The sequence below is a fragment of the Podarcis bocagei genome (genome assembly GCF_964188305.1).
Source record: "Podarcis bocagei genome assembly, chromosome: 17".
NCBI lineage: Eukaryota > Metazoa > Chordata > Lepidosauria > Squamata > Lacertidae > Podarcis > Podarcis bocagei.
Genome location: NC_138143.1, coordinates 1169773 through 1191835, shown reverse-complemented (window position 1 = coordinate 1191835; position 22063 = coordinate 1169773). Strand labels below are relative to the sequence as shown.

The 22063-nt window shown below is 46.9% G+C and overlaps 1 protein-coding gene and 1 long non-coding RNA gene across 4 annotated transcripts in view; one reads left to right on the top strand and one right to left on the bottom strand.

Annotated features, from left to right (window-relative positions):
• Positions 1–22063, bottom strand: part of UBA1 (ubiquitin like modifier activating enzyme 1) — a 50341-nt gene that overhangs the window by 9788 nt on the left and 18490 nt on the right. For all 3 annotated transcript variants that reach the window (XM_081177336.1, XM_081177335.1, XM_081177337.1), the window contains exons 2-18: positions 14956–15072; positions 13622–13680; positions 13249–13417; positions 13016–13150; positions 11999–12105; positions 11665–11755; positions 11272–11404; positions 8267–8364; positions 7750–7896; positions 6103–6279; positions 5676–5783; positions 5274–5354; positions 5037–5192; positions 4533–4698; positions 3602–3798; positions 3174–3238; positions 34–229 (exon numbers count right to left, since the gene is read on the bottom strand). In XM_081177336.1, the coding sequence (XP_081033462.1) occupies positions 34–229; positions 3174–3238; positions 3602–3798; positions 4533–4698; positions 5037–5192; positions 5274–5354; positions 5676–5783; positions 6103–6279; positions 7750–7896; positions 8267–8364; positions 11272–11404; positions 11665–11755; positions 11999–12105; positions 13016–13150; positions 13249–13417; positions 13622–13680; positions 14956–15072 (2202 nt within the window). The remainder of the gene's footprint in view (positions 1–33; positions 230–3173; positions 3239–3601; positions 3799–4532; positions 4699–5036; positions 5193–5273; positions 5355–5675; positions 5784–6102; positions 6280–7749; positions 7897–8266; positions 8365–11271; positions 11405–11664; positions 11756–11998; positions 12106–13015; positions 13151–13248; positions 13418–13621; positions 13681–14955; positions 15073–22063) is intronic.
• Positions 17033–18139, top strand: LOC308577364. The gene is made up of 2 exons (XR_014003612.1): positions 17033–17133; positions 17175–18139. It is a non-coding gene; the product is annotated as an uncharacterized lncRNA (long non-coding RNA).

The window sequence follows — 22063 nt, the reverse complement described above, 5'->3', positions numbered from 1 at the left end:
CTCCAACTGCTAGAAGGACCCTCACTTGCTCACCTGGTTTGGGGGGAAGTTGTGCAGCAGCTGACGAATATTGTTACTGTACTGAGTGTGCCAATGGTTGCAAGCCCACGTCACACAGTCAGACCATGACTTGGGCCGATCAGTCACCAAACTCTTGTAGACAGCTTCCAGCACCTCCAGAGGTTGGGTGCCCGGCAGCTTCTGGGTCCGCTCCATGAATTTGGAGTCTCTGGAGAAAAATCAACACTATTACCGTATTTTTTCGCTCTATTGGATGCACCGGACCACAGGACGCACCTAGTTTTTAGAGGGGGAAATCAAGGAAAAAAATATTACCCCCCCCCAGCCCCAAAGAGCAACGGACAGGCTGCACGCTTCCTCTTTAGCCTTGAGCAGCATCTTTAGCCTTGCACAACAGGATGGATCGTGCCCGCTGTCCACTGGGGCTGGACTAGATGACTCCTGGGGTTCCCTTCCAACCCTGCAATTCTGTGACCTCGGAAGTTGTTGGGGGCCTCCACCACTGGAGGCTTTTAAGCAGCGGTTGGGGGACCTTCTGCCTGGCGTTCTTTAGCTGTGATTCCTACATTGTGAGGGGGCTGGGCTAGATGACCCTCGGGTGGCCCTCCCAACTCTATACAGTCCTACACTTCTGCAGCAGGAGATCCACAGCCACTTCACACAATGCCCACTCCCAATTTTCATTGGAGAGACATGTGGCTTCACTGTCTAGGTAGGTACCCCCCTACCTGCCACTCTTCCCTCACCCCACTTAAGCCGAGGGAATTCCTGCCCAGAGAAGCTCCCAGGTAAGGCAAGAGTTAAGATCCACCTCTGGTAAATGGCTTTGTATCCTCCCTCTTTCCCTTTTCTCTTCTTCTTCTATGCTAGTTCCTTCTCTTGTGTTTTGTTTAATCTGTTTTTATTGTATACTAAAATAAAAGCTGCAAAGTTTCCTTTTTTAGAATATCCCCCCCCCCAAACTAAAACATTAATCTAGATAAAAACACTGATCCAGAGGAAAATAAGGGGGTGGAGAAAGGACGAAAAAAGAAAAAGAGGTAGAGATAGAGAGATTTTTAAAAAGTTGGCTTCTTTAGCCTTGTGCAGCCTGCCGCGGCTGGAGAGGCGCGCACGGCTAAAGAGGAAGCCCAGACAGCGAGTGGGATGGATCGCGCTCGCTGCCTGGGCTTCCTCTTTAGCCTTGCACAGCCTCCCGCGGCTGGAGAGATTGCGCAAGGCTTTTCTAGAGCAGTGTTTCCCAACCACTGTTCCGCGGCACATTGGTGTGCCGCGAGATGTTGCCTGGTGTGCCGCGGGAAAAATTAAAAAATTCGAAAGTTTTTTTTTTAAGTCAAATTTTCGATTGGGGCGCCGTCACTAGATGACCCCTGGGGTTCCCTCCCTCCCGCTCTGCGCCTCCCTCCTCCTCCGGGGAGGCCCTTCCTGGCTCTCGGCCAAGGCTTGGCGGCTGCCACTCACTCACTCGCTCGCCCACCTGTCCCTCCATCCCTGCACCCGGCCTCTCCCCCTCCGTCCCCGGCGCGGGGGCTGTCGGGATCCGTAGTCCCCTCGCCCTTGGGCTCCGCGCCCGCGCGGGGTGCGCGAACTACGTTTCCCAGCGTGGCCTGGCGGGCCGGGCGTTTTGTTTGAAGCGCTCTTCTCCCGGCCATGGAATGAGCGCGGCGGCGGCCGGGCGGGCAGGGGCTCTTCCGCGCAGACCCCGCGCAGCCTGCCTGCGCCCCCGCGGAGATCGGGCGGCAGGATGGAGCCCGGGGATCCCCGCGGAGGCGGAGCGGCGGAGGCTGCCCCCCAGGTAGGGCTGCGTCGGGGGGGGGGGGTTATTTTTGCAATGCTGCATCCGCGCCGGAGGGGACGCATCGGACCGCGGGGAGACCCCTTGGCGGGCGTGCAAGGCAATGCATGCGTGCAGACGTTGCATGGAGTGCAGTGCAGTGCAATGCAATGGCAACGCAGCACCCTGCATGCATGCATGCAACTTCCACCGGCGCTCCGGACTTGGCAGGTGAGGGGGGTCCCCAGTGGGCGGCAGAGAGAGCCGGGAGGGCGAAGGGGAGCCGGGGGGGAGCAGCGCTGCTCCCCTAGCCGAGCCCGGGGGGAAACTTCGGCGTCGTTGCGCCGGGTGTTGGAAGCGGAGGCTGGCGGGGGCCCTTCACCTGCAAAACCTGGTCGCCTCTCATATATTTCGTGCATTGCATTCATCGCCCGCTTTCTCCTCCAAGGAGCTCCCGGGGGCGCGCGTGGTTCTCCCCGTGTTATCCTCGCAACAACAGCCCTGCGAGGTGGGTCAGGCGAGTGGCCCAAGGGAGCACCCAGGGATTGTCCTGGCCAGGTGGGGTGATTTGAACCCTGCTTTCTGCCCGGTCTTCGTCCTCATTTAGCCCCCACATGTGCATGACTGTGGTTTTCCCCCCTCGTCTTGGCTATGGTGTGAGTCTGTGCTGTTAATTAATGGGGTTCTGCCTTCGGAGAAGATGAGCCAGCCCTCAAGGAGGTGATTATGTAATTTGCTAGCAATTCATGTCCCTCCCGGCGTGACACTGCGCGCTGACGTCACGGGGCTGTAATGGTGGTGTGCCTCGAGATTTTTTTCATGAAACAAGTGTGCCTTTGCCCAAAAAAGGTTGGGAAACACTGTTCTAGAGGAGGGAGAAGGGACTGACTGGCCGCGTCAGTCCCTTCTCCCTCCTGGGGAAAAGCCCGCAAGAGCCGCGCGAAGCTTGTGTGTGGCTCTTGGGGGCTTTTCCTGCTTGCCTCCCCCCCCCCTGCATTCGCTCCATAGGACGCACAGACTTTTCCCCTTAGTTTTTAAGACGGAAAAACTGCGTCCTATGGTGCGAAAAATATGGTATTATTGAAGTTGTTTAAAATTCAGTATTAAAAATAGTTAAAACCAAATACCGATGAAAATGAGAACTGGCCCTGCAATTTCCATGTGTCCAGACTTCTGAAAGGTTTTGAAATGAGCAGAAACTGCAAAGCCACACCCCAACTGCCTGTTCTCCATGTTTCATATGCCTGTGTTTCATTTAGTGCACATCATTATACTTTACTGGTCAGTGCTCAATCCACTGCATCTTCTGTTGTGCAGAGCAAGGCTTTGGCTCCAACTCTGACCACTTTCAGATCCTCAAATACAGCATTTTACTCACGTGATGTACTGGTTGACATTCTCTGCGGGCTGCTTAAAAAGGCCTTCAAATTCATCACGGGCCCACTATCAAAATAAATGATAATAAATATATGATTTCTAGGTGGAAGAGAAGATTGGAGGTTTTATAGTACACAGCAGCAGCTACCTCACTTTGCTCCCAACACTGGTGCATAAAATTATAGTAACTAGACATAAGATTAGACATGGCAGTAAATGCTGCCTCAGCAGACAAAACCAGATGGGGACAGGATCCAGCTTCCCCTAATGAGACAAGATGCAGTTGTCACATATGGCTAACATACTGAAACGCAAGGTCCTGCAGCAAATTCATTCTGCTGAGAACCCAGGCAGCATTCTGGTTCCTAACTATTACGATACACCAACTATTGCCTTGAAAACTGCAAATGCAACCGAATACAAACTGACCTGTAAGGTGTGTTCAATGGCATTGGGAAAGTTTTTGAGCGTGCAGATTGGGATGGATTTTTCTGGAGGGTCCTGGCTGGAACTGTAGGACTCCGTAAGGAAGGGGATCACCACCTGGATGTTCCCTTTGGTCCCCAGCGTCCCTGATTCCAGCAGGGGCTTGCGGTAATAGACGCAGCGACGGTCCATGTACATCCCTAGTTCAAACGAGAGGGAAAACGGTTACATGAGAAAGCAGAAAAATGCTGCCAACCAGAACAGCATGGGAATCAGACAGGAAATGGAATGTTTTCCAACGCTACTAGTTGGGAGAAAATTGTTTTCTAGGTGTTTGAAGAAATAATATTCTGAATTTCTCTCCCTGAAAAGGGAAGTATTATTGCAGGAATATATATCAGCTGACTATGCATATAAGATCATTTATACAAACCACTCATATTTAGAAAGTCCCATATACAGTGGTACCTCGGGTTAAGAACTTAATTCTTTCTGGAGGTCCGTTATTACCCTGAAACTGTTCTTAAACTGAAGCACCACTTTAGCTAATGGGGCCTCCTGCTGCCACTGCGCCACCGCTGCATGATTTCTGTTCTCAACCTGAGGTAATATTAACCCGAGGTAATATTTCAGGGTTAGTGGAGTCTGTAACCTGAAGCGTATGTAACCCGAGGTCCCACTGTATAATGGGATCCACCTCGGATAATGAATGGGTTTGGTTCAGACTGTGAAGAGGCCAGACAGTGATTGTCCTTTCCCCCTATTTAGTTATGCTCACTGCATTCTTATCCACCGCCTAGTAATGCAAGAACAATGCCAGAGAAGCCATCCTCTGTGAGGATGCCTTGCAGCTGAACACCAAGGAAAATGTATCAGCTGCAAAAAGCTGTGTGCAATGCACAGGTAAGCAAGTCAACCCCTGACAGATACACACGAGCATCCACGTTGTCCAGTGCATTTGCCACTCCGTCGAGGCTCTCAAAGAAGTCATCATCATAAACACGCTCTGTGTCTGGGCCCACACGATCTTGGTGGCTTGTGATGTGGATGTTCGGGTTCATTTCCTTCACGGCTGCCGCCGCTGTATCAGATTTCATTTTCTGGGCAGACAGAAAGTCAAACAATGTGGATACAGCACTACAGCTATGAGCTTCATTCCAGTGACTGTTTTTGCTCTGTTCAGACATAACTATGACTCGGTTTCATTATGGGTTTATTGGTCAAACAAGGAATCTTGAAATTGACACAGAATGCAGTATCAGAACAAGCAGAGTTTCAGGAAAAAAGCTTAAGCAAGCACCAAGTCATATCTGCACAATCTTTTATAATGGTTGGGTTCATTGGGGCTTACGGAACAGATACTGTGGAAGACCACAGACCTCTAAAGCGTCACTCACCCCACTCCCAGCAAAAGCAGCTGCAGATAAACAGAACTTACTGTAACATCCCAAGGCCGGAAGAGGAACTGCCGGTTGAGGTTGGATTTCTCAATTGTGTCCATGTCAGTCACAGCCACCTCTCCACCTGGCCCACACCCCAGACCTATCATAGCAAAGTTCTTCAGCAGCTCACAGCCAATGGCACCAGCACCAACCTAAGAGTGGGAAAGAGCAGAAATGTCAACAAGGTGCTTGGGATACTGACCAAGGCATAGGAAAACGGTACTAGCACTCACCAGAAAATACTTCTGCTGACTCAGCTTATCCTGCAGGTCACTGCCAAAGACAGCAATCTGCCCATCATATCGACAGTGTTTCTATAAAGAGAGAGGAAACAAAGACAGCTTTCATCTCTTCTTCTAGCCAATGCTTGATTTCTCTATTTCCTCAACCTTGTTGTGGTCCCCAAAAACAAACTCCAGCCAATGTTGCAGCATATTTACTCCGGTACATATCAGATGCCAGTTTGTTTGTATGTAAAATACCACCCATAAGGTCCTGCTACCCTTAGAGCTCTCACTTTTCATCAGAACAGTGCAGAAATTTAAACATGTTCCTTATCCGGGGCTTAAACCTTACAACCTCAAATGAACTTCCCTCCTACTCTTGGCATGCATCTCAAACCCCACAGTGCTTACAGGGGTACAGTTCTCCTCAGTCAGGGCATCCTTGTTTTCCTCAGGGAGGCACTCCAGTGCATCAAAGTACAACCACTGTGTAACAGGCATGAATTTGCCTGAACAAGCCTGAAAGAGAGTGAGGAAAGAGGAAGACAGTCATATCTTATGCCATGGTCATTTGGCTTTTTTACAAAGAGGCCGGTGTCCCATTTAAGGACATGAGCTGGGTTGACACTGCATGCCAAACTCATTAACCTTGGTCTCTCTATTACTGAGGCAAAGATTTTGCTGTTCTAAATAGTCAAATACAAAGCTCCTGGTTGAAGAAGAAATTGATGATGATAGGAAACGCAAAACTACAAATTATTTCTGAAGAGAACCCAGGACCTGAGCTCCTAGCCAACTTCCCCAATATCTGGGGTTAATTCCTGGAGCCTGGCATTACCTTCATGACTTCCTGTGCAGCCAGTCCTCCAACAAAGGCATTGACAGGAGCCAAGTTTCCAGTAGCTTGGAAGGCCAGTTCTTTGATGACATCCTCATTCAGCTGCTCTTGTCTTAGTGAGGGTGCCGCTTGCTCATTCAAATCCTTGACCAAAGCTAGAACCTCACTGGCATCTGCCTGAAAAGGAAGGGAGAGAAGTAAGACATAGGCTAGGAAAAACCCCTAATGTTCAGTTAGATTGCAGGATCATACAGGCATGCAGAGATTTGACAAAGATAATGGAATGGAACTACAATAAATACTTCTAATCCCCTTGCAAAGTTTCTGGCAATACTTTTGAAACTGATATAATAGTATCTGCAGGAGACTCAAGAACTGAAGTACAGCCTTTGCCCTGTGCTGTTGCCCAGCTCTCACACATACCTATTAAACAAGGATTGTAGGTATTTAACCCCACAGAGTTTCAGGGAAGAGTTAGAAGTTTCCAGTTTCTCAGAGGGAGAAAGCATTCCCCAAGGGGGGAAGGGGAGCAGTGAATCTAACAGAAGGGAGCAAGAGGAACAAGAGGGAGGGAAAGGATGTTCCCAGGAAAGGCAAGGGTTCAGTTCTAGCTCAGATTGGGAGGAGGGGAGATACAAGCCAGCTCTAGCCAGGAGGGTAGGAAAAAGAGCAGGAAAGCGAAGGGAAGGGCGCCTTTGCCATTTTGAGAGTGGCTGGTCACCGAGAAGCAGAGCTCAGAAGGTATCTGAAAGAAGTGACTCTGAGGAATAATAGTTAAGAACCGTTCATAAGATTGTTTTGTTAATACGCAATAAAAAGTTATAAAAGACAAGAAGCGTTTGTGTGGTGATCTGAAGAGGACAACGACCAGTCCTGGCACAGAGGCACAGGCAGTTTTGAATAAGTTATAGAGCACAAAGTGCCCCCCATAACTTCTTGCCCTTCCACTTGAGTAATAAAGCCAGAATGATGCAAACAACTAAAAATGATAAAATCACACGTGTAGAATTGTATTTTTCTGGATGCACAATTCACATCGACAGGGTTCACAACTAAACATGCACACACTTAAACCCCAACAACATTACATACAACAATGATCACATCTTCTTTCCCATATACCACTCATTTCCATTTCCACTCCCTGCCTGAACAATACCTTTTGGAAAATAAATAGCAACTGTGCAAAACCTGAAAGGGTTAGGGCCAAACTAGACACTCTGAGTCTTGCATTTGAAGTGCAAGTAGTGCCCACAGGAGCTTTTCTCCCAATGCAAGTAACAGCTTTGGGTGTACAATCAGGAGCCCAAATGAAGGAGGAAAGCAACAAACTCCTCTCCATCTGCTGCAGTCAGGATAATTATCAACCTCAAACAGATGCTATTTTCATTTTTAATGGTGAAAAGGTGAATTTAACATGACACAACAAGTTTGGCTCTCAGCTTCAAAATGAAGCAAAATTGAGTTGCCTGCTATAATGTCAGATTTTTTACATAAAATGCTATCTGCACTAATGTTCTCAGGAGGGAAGTTCTGCTTATTACAAAACTTGGGGCTTCTGTGGCTAGTATGAGCAGCTGCAGCTATAGAGAACTTCAAATCATGGAGATAAAGGTACCACATTACCACCAAGAAGGAACAACCTACCTGATTACGGGGCTTGGGGAAACGATCATGCTTCTTGCGAAACTCGTGCAAGGCCTGGAATCCCAAGTGCAACTGACCTGGTCGGTCAAACTTGCCAAAGTCAGTAATGATGAACTCTGGCTCCAGCAGAGAAGTGCGCAGAGATTTCTGGAAGAGAAGAGTGAGAAAGTGTGCCCTGATAAGCAGATGAATATTCTCTTTGAACATGGAGACACCTGCTTTATCCAATATAAACAGTGGAACTTCAATACTGCCACATTCACTGCAGTTGTAGGTTAAACATTCCAGAACCCTAGATAGGAACATTCACTACAATTGGGGCAGCACTATCAATCCAGTGAAATGGGAAGTGCGTAAGATCACTTCATGGCTCCAATTTTCTATGGCCAAGGGGAGAGTTGATAGCTCCAGATCACGATGCCTCCCAAGGATTGGCACATGTGGCCCAAAGGGGACCAGGCTGATCCAGCACAAGAGCACTGCAAAAAAGCCAGAGTCTGTCAGCAACAACACTTACAAAGCTAATCTTATTTGGCATCTTGACCTGGGTGACAATACCACCACGTATATAGTCTGAAAAGTTGGAGGTGTCGCCAATGCTGAATGTGTAGGGGCCTGAAAGAGAAAGAGAGAGAGAGAACACATGTTTTTGTCAGTCTCATAAGAGAAATCAAACTAGGAATAAAACGGTACCGTATTTTTCGCACCATAGGACGCACTTTTTCCCTCCTAAAAAGCAAGGGAAAATGTGTGTGCGTCCTATGGAGCGAATGCAGGGGGGAGGCAGGCGGGAAAAGCCCTCAAGAGCCGCACACAAGCTTCGTGCGCTCTTGCGGGCTTTTCTCCAGGAGGGAGAAGGGACTGACTGGCTGCAGCAGTCTCTTCTCCCTCCTGGGGGAAAAGCCCCCAAGAGCAGCACCCTCTTTAAAGGCTGCAAGACTCCTGCGGGCTTTTCTACGAGGTGGGGGAATCCCCCCACCTCCCAGAAAAGCCAGGAGAAGCCGCACAGCCCCTTTAAAGAGCGCACGGCTTCTGCGGGAGGTGGGGGAAGCTGCAGCAGATTCCCTCCTCCCGGGCTCCCTTTGAAGCGGCAATGTGGGAGGGGAGCAGCTTGCACTCGTGTAAGCAGCTCCTCTCCCACTTTCCTCCTTCAAAGCAACTACGGAGGAGGGAAGGAAGGGGACCATGGATCCTCCCCTGCTGGAGGCTTCAGCGGATTCCCTCCTCCGTGATTGCTTTGAAGCAGCAAAGTGGGAGGGGAGCAGCTTGCACTCGTGTAAGCAGCTCCTCTCCCACTTTCCTCCTTTAAAGCAACTACGGAGGAGGGAAGGAAGGGGACCATGGATCCTCCCCTGCTGAAGGCTTCAGCGGATTCCCTCCTCTGTGATTGCTTTGAAGCAGCAAAGTGGGAGGGGAGCAGCTTACACTCGTGTAAGCAGCTCCTCTCCCACTTTCCTCCTTCAAAGCAACTACGGAGGAGGGAAGGAAGGGGACCATGGATCCTCTTCGCTGCTCGAGGCTGCAGCAGATTCCCTCCTCCCGGGCTCCCTTTGAAGCAGCAAAGTGGGAGGGGAGCAGCTTACACTTGTGTAAGCAGCTCCTCTCCCGCTTTCCTCCTTCAAAGCAACTACGGAGGAGGGAAGGAAGGGGACCATGGATCCTCCGCTGCTCACGGCTGCAGCGGATTCCTCCTCCTTGATTGCTGGGAGTTTCTCTGGGCAGGAATTCCCTCAGCTTAAGTGGGGTGGGGGAAGTGTGGCAGGTAGGGGGGTACTGAGAGACACATGTCTCTCAGATGAAAATTGGGAGTGGGCATTGTCTGAAGTGGCTGTGGATCTCCTGCCGCAGAACTGTAGGACTGTATAGAGTTGGGAGGGCCACCCGAGGGTCATCTAGCCCAGCCCCTCACAATGTAGGAATCACAGCTAAAGAACGCCAGGCAGATGGTCCCCCAACCGCTGCTTAAAAGCCTCCAGTGGTGGAGACCCCAAACACCTTCCGAGGTCATAGAATTGCAGGGTTGGAAGGGAACCCCAGGAGTCATCTAGTCCAGCCCCGGTGGACAGCGGGCGCAATCCATCCCGTTGCGCAAGACTAAAGATGCTGCGCAAGGCTAAAGAAGAAGCCAAAGCAGTGAGCGGGATGGATCGCGCTTGCTGCCTTGTCTTCTTTAGCTGCACTGGAGAGGTTTAGCTCCTGGCTGGAGAGGTTGCGCGGCTATGGATCCCGCGCGCTGTCTTGGCTTCTTTGCTCTTTGGGGCTGGGGGGGGGGAACCCGGGCTTCCCCCGCAGCCCCGAGAAGCTCTGGGAGAAGTGGACAGGCTGCATGCAGCCTGTCCGTTGCTCTTTGGGGCTGGGGGGAGGATAATATTTTTTTCCTTGATTTCCCCCTCTAAAAACTAGGTGCGTCCTGTGGTCCGGTGCGTCCAATAGAGCGAAAAATACGGTATTTGTGTCAGGGCCTCCAGCAACCATGTCAAAATGTTATTATTAGTACAACTATTTATTACCTGCCCTTCACCCTAAGGTCCCAGGGCAGATTACAACATTAACACACAATATTAGAATCATAGAACCATAGAGTTGGAAGAGACCACAAGGGCCATCGAGTCCAACCCCCTGCCAAGCAGGAAACACAGTTAAAACAGCTTACCATCACAAAAATAAAGTGGGCCCCAAAAATATACACTACTGGTATCAAAAGCAAAGCGGCATGCCTTCAGCATTCTCCAAAAGCTGTACAATGAAGGTGCCAGTTGCACCTCTGTGGAGAGGGAGTTCCACAGCTGAGGGGCTGCCACAGAGAAGGCCCTCTCCTGAGCTGTCACTCATCTTGAGCCTCTGAGTGTAGAAGAACTACCGAGAGGGCCAGCTCTGCCAATATTGCAATTGGGGACACTCTATAATAAAAGTATGGAAGAGATCTTTCAATCCTTTTAATAGGATTAAATTATAATTTGGGGAAGGAGAGAAGTGTTATGTCTCCATATACCAGAGGAAACAGAAAAAAGGAGACATGAACAGGTTGTGAAATGAATTTTATTCTATGCCTATGTGTAAAGGGGTTGATATGGTTTTGAGTGAAGGGAATGGTGTGCTCTCAGGTGTAAGACAGTAGGAGGAGACTTAAATTGCATGATTGTTTTAGGGATGGAATGCTTGAGAATGGAAATGTTTGTTGATTTAGGGATTGATAGGCTGTGTCTAGGTTAGAAAAGGGCTCTTAGGAAGACAATCATGAAGGCGGACAAGAGAGAGGATGGTCAGAATTAACATTTGTCTAATTGTACATTTTTTGTTTCTGGCATGTTTAATCTATTGTAACTCTCTTAGGGTATATGGGGACATAGCAGGCTAAAATTCCAAATAATTAAAGTAAATGCTAGAACACCACTGAAAGGCATTAATATCTATCCAGGTAGTTTTGCCAGACACTTAGAGAGCCTAAAACCCCAGCAAGCATCCAATTCAAGTGACATCCAAGACTTGCTCTGCTTAGTCAAGGCACCAACAGGGTCTCACCAAGCACTTTGATTTCCACTGGTTCACAATTGTTGAGCTCCTTCATGCCTTCAACTTCAGTGAAGGAAACGAAGTCGCCAGTCTCAAAACCGTGCCGAGCTTCATCCAGACAGGTTACCTCTCCAGGGCACCCCTGTACAGAAATAAGGGAATCACAGAACTGTAGAGTTGGAAGGGACCCTGGGGAGCATTTAGCCCTATGCAGGAATGTCAGGTAAAGCATCCATTAAAGCTGGCCATCCAACTTCTGCATAAAAACCTCCAAGGACGTCCACTGTCGAAATCAATGCAAGACATTGCAGGAGGCAATGCATACATGGGCCCTCTATAAGGAAGACTGCACATCTCCATTACAGGAAATAGTTGTGGCTTCCGGCCTCAGGAAGGAATTACCTTGGTAATCATGGAGACCATGGCGCTGAGCGGCTGCTCCCCATTAGTGTCTGTCACAACCATGTCATCACCAAAGTCACAGAACAACTGGCTGTAAGGAAAAGGAAACAGGGTGAGGGGCCAATAGTGCCATTTCCACTGCAACCCAACTCTCAGTGCTGTCACTGATGCAACAATACCCTAAGCAGTAAGGCTGGGCTGGACATGTTATTGGCTATAAAGACTGGAACTCTCAAAGCTGCCCATGTTAGACAGGATGGAGAGCCCAGCCAAAGGAAACGGTCAAGGGTTGCTATAGCAGAGATAAAAGAACAGAGCTGGAATTACATCTTACCCAAAAAGGCCCTTTGTATCGGCCACGACCAGCTTGATGTCTTTGCCATGGCAGAAGTCACCTATGCGCAGCTGCTCCTCCAAGGGACAGTTAGTGAGCACAATCACCTGCAGAAGGGACAAAAGATCCTTCTAAGTGCTACTCTAGGCAACAAACACTCTGCCGCTGTTGGTAACACCACAGATCTTGAGCTCTGTACCGGCTCATTCTTAGAGTGAAGTTTAGCAGAACAGGAAAGCTAAACAACAAGAGGGCTTTTCTCCACAACACTGCTTTTTCCACTCTGTTCTATGGCACAGAGAATTAAGAAGCTCTGCTTTCAATAATATTACTTTTCTTAGAATCTCTCACCAGTGAATTCCTGTGGCTAGCTGGCTCTTAAAGCTATATGCACCCACAGGATTAGACTGACTGCAGCAGAAAACATGGAAACGTATACATAAAAGCAGCAGCAGTTATGCCTAGAGCTCTAAAGTAAGCAGTGCAGCCCCTACCTCTTCACAAGGATTTGTATTAGGACTTGTGTTATCTAAGATTGCTAAACGATCCGGAGTCAAGGAAACAGTGAAGGAACCTGGCCTCCAAATGACAAACAGTTCATGATGGCCAAGTTCCAAGCAGACTAAAGAAATTCAAAACGGCTCTCCGCAAGCTACATGAGCAAATGGAGAGGAAGATGACATTCGGTATATGTACAAATGAGATGCATGTCACATTGTTAGCCCTGATAATTAAATGGAACCTTAATGTATGGGGCAATACCATTTGGAATGTTAGATGGTGGGGACAAAGTATCACAACCACTATTGTTATACTGAATTGTCCTCTGAAATTCCAGAAGCACCTTGCTGTCCACTGCTGAAGACAAAATTCTAGACTAGATGGACCCTTGATCTGTTCAAAAGTAATTATTATATCCTGCTAATCTAACCCTCCTCTCTTCTGAAAACCAAGCCGACATTTCCCCTATGAAGAGAAAACCAGTTATCGATAAGCTGCCATCCTGCTTTACAGTACCTGGAAGTTGCTAAGGAAGTCCTCACTGAGGGGCCCAGTGTAAGAAGTAACAGGTACATAGGAGTTCAGCTCAGCTAGTCGAGGCTGGGATACTTCAGCTCGATTCTTTCCAAGGTCCTCCTCACGCAGGTAGAACTGGAGAGTGAGGGGAAAGAGTATGAAATGTATGGAGCAGTATGCCTACCAGAAGGAACACACTTTAGGCCATTTAGGTAAATGCAGGAGGACTCTACCTGGGAAGAGAGGTCAGACCACTCAGCCACACCCTGATCATGGATTGTGACAGATTTCACTCCTCCCAAGATGATGTTCTTGGCAATCTCCACACCCAGTCCTCGCAGGCCAGACACCAGAATGTTGGCATTCTGCATTCGTTTCATGGCCTCATGGCCCAGTACATATCTGCTCAGAACAAAGGGTGGAGGGAAGAATCCCAAAGGGTTAATTTCAGAGCCTTGCTTTCCCAACCAAAACCCGAGGCATCTTGCCCCGAAACTGCTGCCTCTCAGCAGCAGAAAAACAGCTGAAGATCAACAGCCACAGAAGAATAGCACCACAACTCCTTTTGTAATGGTGACCCCCCCCCCCCGCCTTTCTGGTACTTACAGCTGCCTTGAGTACAGACCCTCATCAATGTCCGTTTCATTTCCATTCTTGGCCATACCCTGAAAAAAAGAAAGGAAAGAGGGTGATCGCTAGCAGAACTTGCACCAACACAGTGTTTTCCTCTCAAGCTATTTGACTGTACCACAGAATAAGTGGAATACTGACTAGTACAAAATACAATGACTATTGAAGCTTTTTGGAAATCAAAGCATTCTTTTTTAAAAAAATACATGCATTTCCAGGCCTCTTGGTTGCTGACAAAAACTTAACATGCACAGTCTGTTTCTAAAGGGAACAGCTAAGGCTGCCCATGGTCAGGAAGCAGAGTTGCAAACCCATCCACCCTTTCAACTATTTTGTAGCATTTGACAATATTGGCCGTCTAATATTTGACATTCAGCAAATGGGACCAAGCTATATATATGCCTCTACATTCAATTCACATAATCGTATCCCAATAATGGAATTTCCAGCTGTATAGTTTGAGGACTTTCCAGCTCAAATCAAGACCTGAGCCAGAATTAGGAATGAAGGCAGCTGTAAGTCATGCAGCTGGTGCCTTTATTCTCCAAATGACCGGCTGAATAAGGAGAAGGGTTCTCTTGCTGGTTGCCTGCTACTTGCACACATTATGGTAGGGCAGGAGAGCCTAATCTACACAAAAGCCTGAGGCTTAAGGCTGTAATGCTGGGCTACTGAGCATAACTGAAGGCTCCAAACAGTTGGTAGAAGCAGGATGTTTGGCTAGTTAATACTGATTTCCAATATATTCAGAGACAGTCCCAACCAACTATTACATTTTATAGGAGTGTTGAGTTCTTGTGCTGATTTTACGATAGCTGCCTTGAACATTTGCTTGCAGATAACAAGGTTCCCAACAACTCCCACTGAGATCTACAAGGGGAGGAAGGTGGGGATGACTGCACTGTCAAGGCTGCAAGAGGTCTGTGAGCAAAATTCTGGGGCATGTCTAGTTTGCATCTAAATGATATCCCTGAGGCTGCCCTTTTGTTTTCTCTTGCGTAATTGTCACCTCAGAGGAAAAGGTAAATTACTGCTGCACCAAGAAACTACAGTAGTCAAATCTTTCTCACCCTCAGCCCTGACAGGGTGGCCCACCCGCCACCCAAAAGATGGTGCAGACCTACACTGTACACATGCTGCAGAAGTTCCTGGTGACAAACAGACCCTTTTTCTGTTCCACCCATCATGGCAACAAACCCTTTACTAATATCAAGACTGTGGGGTCTGACCTAGTTTCTCCTTGGAACAGATACTAAAGTTTCCCCACTAAGAATCAGGATGTAAGAAATGGGCTCAACACAAAGTCTTACGTTGGCAGGCGCCTCGCGCAGATCAGTCTGTACGGATTTGCCAGAGGAGCAGTTTGAACCCGTCTTCGTCTCCGAATCAGACAAGCGACGCTTCTTGGACAACGGCGAGCTGGACATCTGAATGCAGTAAAGGGGAAAATACAACTTGTTAAGAATACAAGGCTTGGTCTATAGCCTGCAAGGCACAAAGTCCCTTGATTGTGATGGCTTCTGGCAGCAGAATTCTGGCTCTGCCCAAATATACAAGACTGTCATCTCATGTGAAGCAGGGGTGAGAGGAAGCAAAACCTTTTGACTCTTGCAATGAATGGGTCATAAAAAGTGAAGGTCCCCTCGATGTTAGTCCTAAACAGGTCTCTGCTGCCAAATGGGACACGCAGCTCCTTCATCTGAAGGACTGATACCACGGGCCTTTTAGGCTACGCAAAGGAGGCTATTCCATTGGAGGTACTCACTAGTATGTCCTAACAGTTAATATGATGTTGCAGCACTCACAGATTTCCCAAAGTGTTGGCTTAGGAAGTTCAGTGCTACCAAATGTCCTGTAAAGGTAAAGGTACCCCTGCCCGTACGGGCCAGTCGTGACCGACTCTGGGGTTGCGTGCTCATCTCGCTTAAGAGGCTGGGAGCCAGCGCTGTCCGAAGACACTTCCAGGTCACGTGGCCAACGTGACAAAGCTGCTCTGGCAAGCCAGCACCAGCGCAGCGCACGGAAACGCCGTTTACCTTCCCGCTATAAAGCGGTACCTATTTATCTACTTGCACTTAGGGGTGCTTTTGAACTGCTAGGAGGGAAGGTGCTGGGACCAAACGACGGGAGCTCACCCCGCCGCAGGGATTCGAACCGCCGACCATACAATCAGCAAGTCCTAGGCACTGAGGTTTTACCCACAGCGCCACCCGCGTCCCTCCAAATGTCCTGTATTATCAACATAAAAAGACCCCCCCTATTGCCTGCTGTTACTGAGAAGGAAATCTTAGACCAGGCATGTCCAAAGTCCAGCCCGGGGGCCAAATCCGGCCCGCTGGTCAATTTATTCGGCCCCCCCAAGCAATTATGAGAAATGAATCTGTTGCGGTCCCTGAGCACCTGCTGCTCATCTTGTTCTGCCCAGCAGCCAACGCTCCACCAAAGCCATTTCTCTTCACCAGGGAAATGGTGTTGCGGGCTTGTCATGGAGCTCTCCCCTGTGTCGCTCCTTTGGTTGACCAATCTGGTCAGCCGGGGGCGTGGCCTAACCCCATTTAAGCAGAGCGCAGAGGATCTTGCCGCTTTCTCTTCAGCATTGACGGAGAGCTGCAGCTCTCCAGCATCAACCCTCGCTGGACGCTCCTGGGAGCGGCCCTCACGCATGTTCACTTCATCAAATCTGGCCTAGACTAACCCACTGTGTAAAGCTGCTAAATCTCAATGTGGACATCTGAACCACACGACCTCATTCTAGGCTGCTCCCTCCCAGCAGAGTTCTCCAGCTCAGTACAGGAAGAATCATAAGTCACACAGACGGGGCTGGCAAGGGAGGGGCTGGATATGAGTCAGCTGGGAAACAATCAGCCTTAGCTGGCAGAGGTTAGATCATTCGGAATTTCCAAGCAATGGGCTTGGAAGATCAAGGAAAAGCAGAATGCAATCAGGTTCTCTCTTTACAGGTCCAAAGACCTCTCCCAACAGGGAGTCTTTGTAGAGACGTAGCTGACCAACAAAGAACTCTAGGTGGAAAATTGGGACTTGGTCACACCATATAACAGAGATAATGGTAATACAGTGGTGCCCCGCAAGACGAATGCCTCGCAAGACGAAAAACCCGCTAGACGAAAGGTTTTTCCGTTTTTCGATGCGCTTCGCAAGACGAATTTCCCTATGGGCTTGCTTCGCAAAACGAAAAAGTCTTGCGAGTCTTGCGATTTTTTTTGCTTCCCCCCCTTTTTTCTAAGCCGCTAAGAGCCTTTTAGCCGCTAAGCCTTTAATAGCCGCTAAACCGCTAAACGCGCTAATAGGGTTGCTTCACAAGACGAAAAAACCGCTAGACGAAGAGACTCCCGGAACGGATTAATTTTGTCTTGCGAGGCACCACTCTAATCTCTATGCCACTGGAGGTATGCAGGTAGATCCTAATATGTGCCTACTGAGAAATTACCGTACACCCCACTGAATTCAGCAGGACTAATTCCCTAGGAGTTTATGGTCAGGATCTCAGCTTATACTGAAAACCTCTTAGAATTATATGCAGTTACACTTATTTGATTTGAGATAATTCATTAGCTTTTACAATGTGTGAATTTATCCAAGTGGACCGAGTTCAAACAAGTTTCTTCATATAACCCTAGGCAGGTCAACTTTGGTCTTGTTTTGTCTACTGTTTCTTTTGACCTAAATTCCCATTTATGCATTTCAAAAATTTACAAAGCAATCCTGCGTATTCATACTTGCCTCAGGACATAAAGAGCATCCCCAAGGTACACCTAGCTCAGAATTTTTTGCAGTGATTCCTGGCAGGCACCAAGTAGTCCACTAGAAACTGGCCAATGATCTTTCAACAGACCATCAGCTACCTTCTGTTAATAGAGAGATCATAGGCAGGCAGAAGAGAGGTGAAGAAGAAATACCATCCAGCATCACAAACCAGTAGTAATGAAGGGAAAGACCACTACATCCCTACTTCCTCCCTGAACACCAATCCCAGTGCCCAGTGTCCTGAATCTGAGCCAGTTCTTTTGTACGGTGGCCGCTTAAATTCATCCACAAGTATTGCTTTTATTCTTGGGTCCCGAAACAGACAGCTGGGACAGTAGCCTGGGTTCCAGCACTCCAGTTGCAGCTTTGTCCTTATACTCCCACAGCATAAACAACTGCTTGCATTTCTGCAGAGCTACACCCTCTCTGCACCCCATGCAGGAAGCCAACAGTGACACAGCAAGTTGGTGACAAGTGACTACATTTCTTCAACCAGGAGAAAACCAGGATCTGAAAGACATGTCAGAAAGAAGCACAAATGCAGCCTTCCAAGAGGCAAAGCAATCTACAATTTGCTCAATCTTTGACAGAATGTGACACACAAGAAAAGAGTACCTAGATCTAAAAGGTTAGAGGACAAGGAAAGAGAAGACAGGAAATAGAATTGGGCAGGGCATGAGGACTTATCTGTTGTGTCTTGGGGTACTATAGGTTAAGGCTGGGACATTTTAAGAAAGGGCTTACCAAAACAGAAAATGAAATGGGGCTGAAGCGAACTTCATTTCTTTTTTAAAAGAGAACTGAGGTACCTTAACAGCTAGCAAAGGGAATTCTAGGCTAGGATATATAGTACATAAGCATCTCAGGACGAACAAGAACATAATTTAAACTATTTCTGCAATAAGGCAAAATACATGTTGGGTGGAATTCAATGTTGTGCTAAAGCGATTGTTCCATCAGTGCAATCATTTGGGCTTGTTAGACAGAACTTCCCCCACTCCTCCCTGGCACGCTGTTCTGGGGTGGGGGTTCTTCTTAACACCCTGAGCCAATTTCAGGGTGTTGGTGATAGAAGGGGGAAATCCCTGTTGCACAAGTGGAAGTTCTTGCACAGGCTTCCACTTATGGGATTAATTTTTGAATCTTACCTATGAACGGTAAGCTTAAAAGCATAACTAAAATAGAAGCCATTCCATGCAAACGGAAACCCAATTCAGTTCAGTTAAATTTGGGATACACACCACGACATAAATGGTACATAAAGATGTAAACTTTAATGCCTTGTTGTGTATTTTAAATTAAATGCTTTTATTTATTTTTTTAATGGACACACCATGTGCATTCACATTAAGGATTCTGAGACCTCAAAGAGTTTCTTCTTTAAAATATGTGTGTGTGTGTGTTTGTGTGTGTGTGAGATATATATATATATAGTAAAAGGAAGAAAGAGAAAGCTTTAGAATAGAAAAAAAATAGCTGATCAAAGAATCATAGAGTTGGAAGAGACCACAAGGGCCATCGAGTCCAACCCCCTGCCAAGAAGAAATCGTCTGCCAGCAAACTCAAAACTTGCATAACAGCCCAAAATCTGACCTGGTCTATTGACATAATTTTAAAAGGTGTCCAGGTAGTGCGACAAAATTTACAGAAATCATTTAACTGTTCAAGTTATGGACTTTTAACATGCGCGGAAATGACGAAACGTGACCCGCACATGTGCAGACGCATCTTACGTTCTGTTCGGGATGTGAACGGGGTTCTGGAACAGATCGCCTTCGCATCCCGAGGTACCACTGTATTGGCATGGAGGCAACTGCTGAAAACTAACTTGTTCACCCATGCTTTCTCTGGGAGGTGAACTAGTGATTTGTTGCATTTTTGTACTTTTATCCAAGTATGTAATTTTTTTTGTTCACCACCACAGTATTTTTTTCTAAATTTGGGCTGTAGTTAATTTTCTGCAAATGAATAAAATCAAACAAGATGGGGAATTTTGGCTTTCACAGATTTGGGACATACTGGAATATATGCACACACAGAGAGAGAGACAGATTAAAGGTTCTTTGTACTTTATCAGTTGCCTTGAGGAGAATCTGTAGATGGAAAACAGGTTCAATCTCATATGAATAAGCTAAACCACATGTCCTGCTAATGCAGAGAAGGTAATTTGCTGCAGTACTGGGAACCAAGAAACTGGCATCACAAATCCAGATACAACAACAAGCAATTAAAAAGGGACTGATGAGGAATCTTGCTATATTGTCGTCTAGAAGTTAAACAGAATTAAAATTCCCTTCCGACTTTCTGAGAAATACTTATTTTACTTAGATTAGTTTAATGCAAAAGCTTGTCTTTACTTGGGTCCATGGTCCTGATAAGTTTCAGTCTTACTATGGTTTTGAGAGAGTTGGTGCATCCTCTACGCAGTGAAGACTGACAAAAACCACAGCAGTCAGCTCTTTGATTAATAAAGTGAGCTCAGCAATTTTCCGTGTGACTATTGTTTAAGAAGGTGCATCTCCAATGAGGAAAGCAACTCTAGCATGGTCCACCACATCCAATTGAATTAAAAGGCTACTGAACAATGCAATCATTTGGTGGAGAGCCCAAAAAGAGCTCCCACCTTCTTATTCACCTTATCCAATGTTGCAGCATATTTCTAGCACAGCAACAATAGACCCCAAAGATAAAACAGATTACAGTGACACCTCTGGATACACACACCTCTGGTTGCGTATACTTCAGGATGCAAATGCGGCAAACCCGAAAGTATTTTTCCAGATTTCACCGTGTGCGCATGCGCAGAAGCGGTCCCTCTAGTTGCGGAAACCTCGGGATCCAACCGGAGCTCCGGAATGGATCCCGTCCGCAACCGGAGGTACCACCGTATAGGGAAAACTGCAAAGGGGTATATTAGTCTTGAGTTCGGAACAAGCAACAGTCTCGCCCAGTAGTTTTCCTATGAACCTTGGAATCCTTTGGAAGCTTATCAGCCCCTGATTAAAAGGTCAGCCATAGAGAGCAGGTTTCTCACAAGGACAACTTTTTGAGCATTACTGATCTACCTCAGCAACTGAAAGCAACAGGGGAGTGTCAGGCACACTCTAGGATGCCCTCAATTTACAAAGGATAACAAACCTGATTAGTACCACCCCCTGAACTAAGGCAGTACCCCAAAATGCTTCACAAATCCAGGAATTCTGTGGCAGATATGCTGTCCAGCAAATGAATTCATGTGCAAAATGTCGAAACAATTAACTACTAAAGAAAAATAAAGGAAAACTCAAGTTCCAATTGGTTTAACTGCAAGAACTGAAGGACAACCTGGGCACTCCTTGGTCGAACACTCCCAGCACCGAATGCTATTTCATCACGGGAAACAAGAGTGTATGAGATATTATTATCTGATAAAAACCAGCCTGATGGAAACATAAGAGCTGCAATAGTATGGTACTCTTCCTCAGAAATGTTTGAAGAAGTTTAACTCTTATTTGAACCCCAGATGGAGTATTCAACACAAGTAAGCCAGCCAGACGGTTTAATCTGAATGACTGTAGAACCAGCATGCAGGCACTTAGGCCAATGTGAAAAAACATGTTTACACCTTGAATTTAGGTATGGCAAAACCAAACTAATCATGTTGACACAAGACCCATTTGGGGTGATGTGATAAGGCACATCAGATAGAACCTGGCATCTGAGAAAAGCAATAAGCCAAGAAATATTCCAGGTCATAACTGATCATCCAGGCAAATGCTACAAAAAGACAAGGGAGGAAACAGAGTGAGAGTGAACCAATCTCTCAAATCATAAAGGATGTGATTTAGTCCTTTCCATACTTGACTGATATTACTGTGGCTATTTCCTTTTACATAAGTGCCCATTTGGTGAGGCCGACCATATGCAGGGAATCAGATCTTTGAAAGTTGGCACATGTAGCTGGTTACTAAACAGAAACCGTTCACACTGAACACGGTTGTCAACTAATAAGTGATAACCAGACCTCATAATCAAAATGCAAACTGTGGTGGGAGTTGGAGAAAACAGCTGATCTGAAAATTCCAACTAGTCACGGACAATCTTTTAATCAGGATTAATATATTAATAGATAGGGACTATCATCATTTGACTAGTACATTTTTTTAAAAAAATAGATTCTAATGGAGTCATCTGGAACCTAGACAGCAAAAGAAGCTAGCTAAGATGACTGTCCCTTGTCAAAATGTTAGTTCTGCGATACTAGAAGAGTAAGACATTTAAATCAATGTGGTTTCAGTCTGGCAACTTTAGCACACAAGCCTTTCAATTGTACCAAGGATGAGGAATAAAATTCCACCAACCTTATTTGCTTATTGTAAGCAGACCACTGATCACTCAAGACTAGGGGAGATAGAAACAGTCTATTCCAAGTAGTTTGGTAAGAGGAAAGAATTATGAGATGGAACTGACAGATGATTCCTTAGCAAGGATGAAGTTCTACTCCATTCCAAGCCTTCCTGCTACAAACCCTTCTGAGAATAAAGCTAAGATCCTTACTCTATAGATTTAGACTATACTGTATCTGGCTAAGGTTAGCCATAAGTTAACAGTATGTACTACTGATCAAGAAAATCAGGTCACTCATATAACATGTTGCAAGTTCTCGCAGAACTT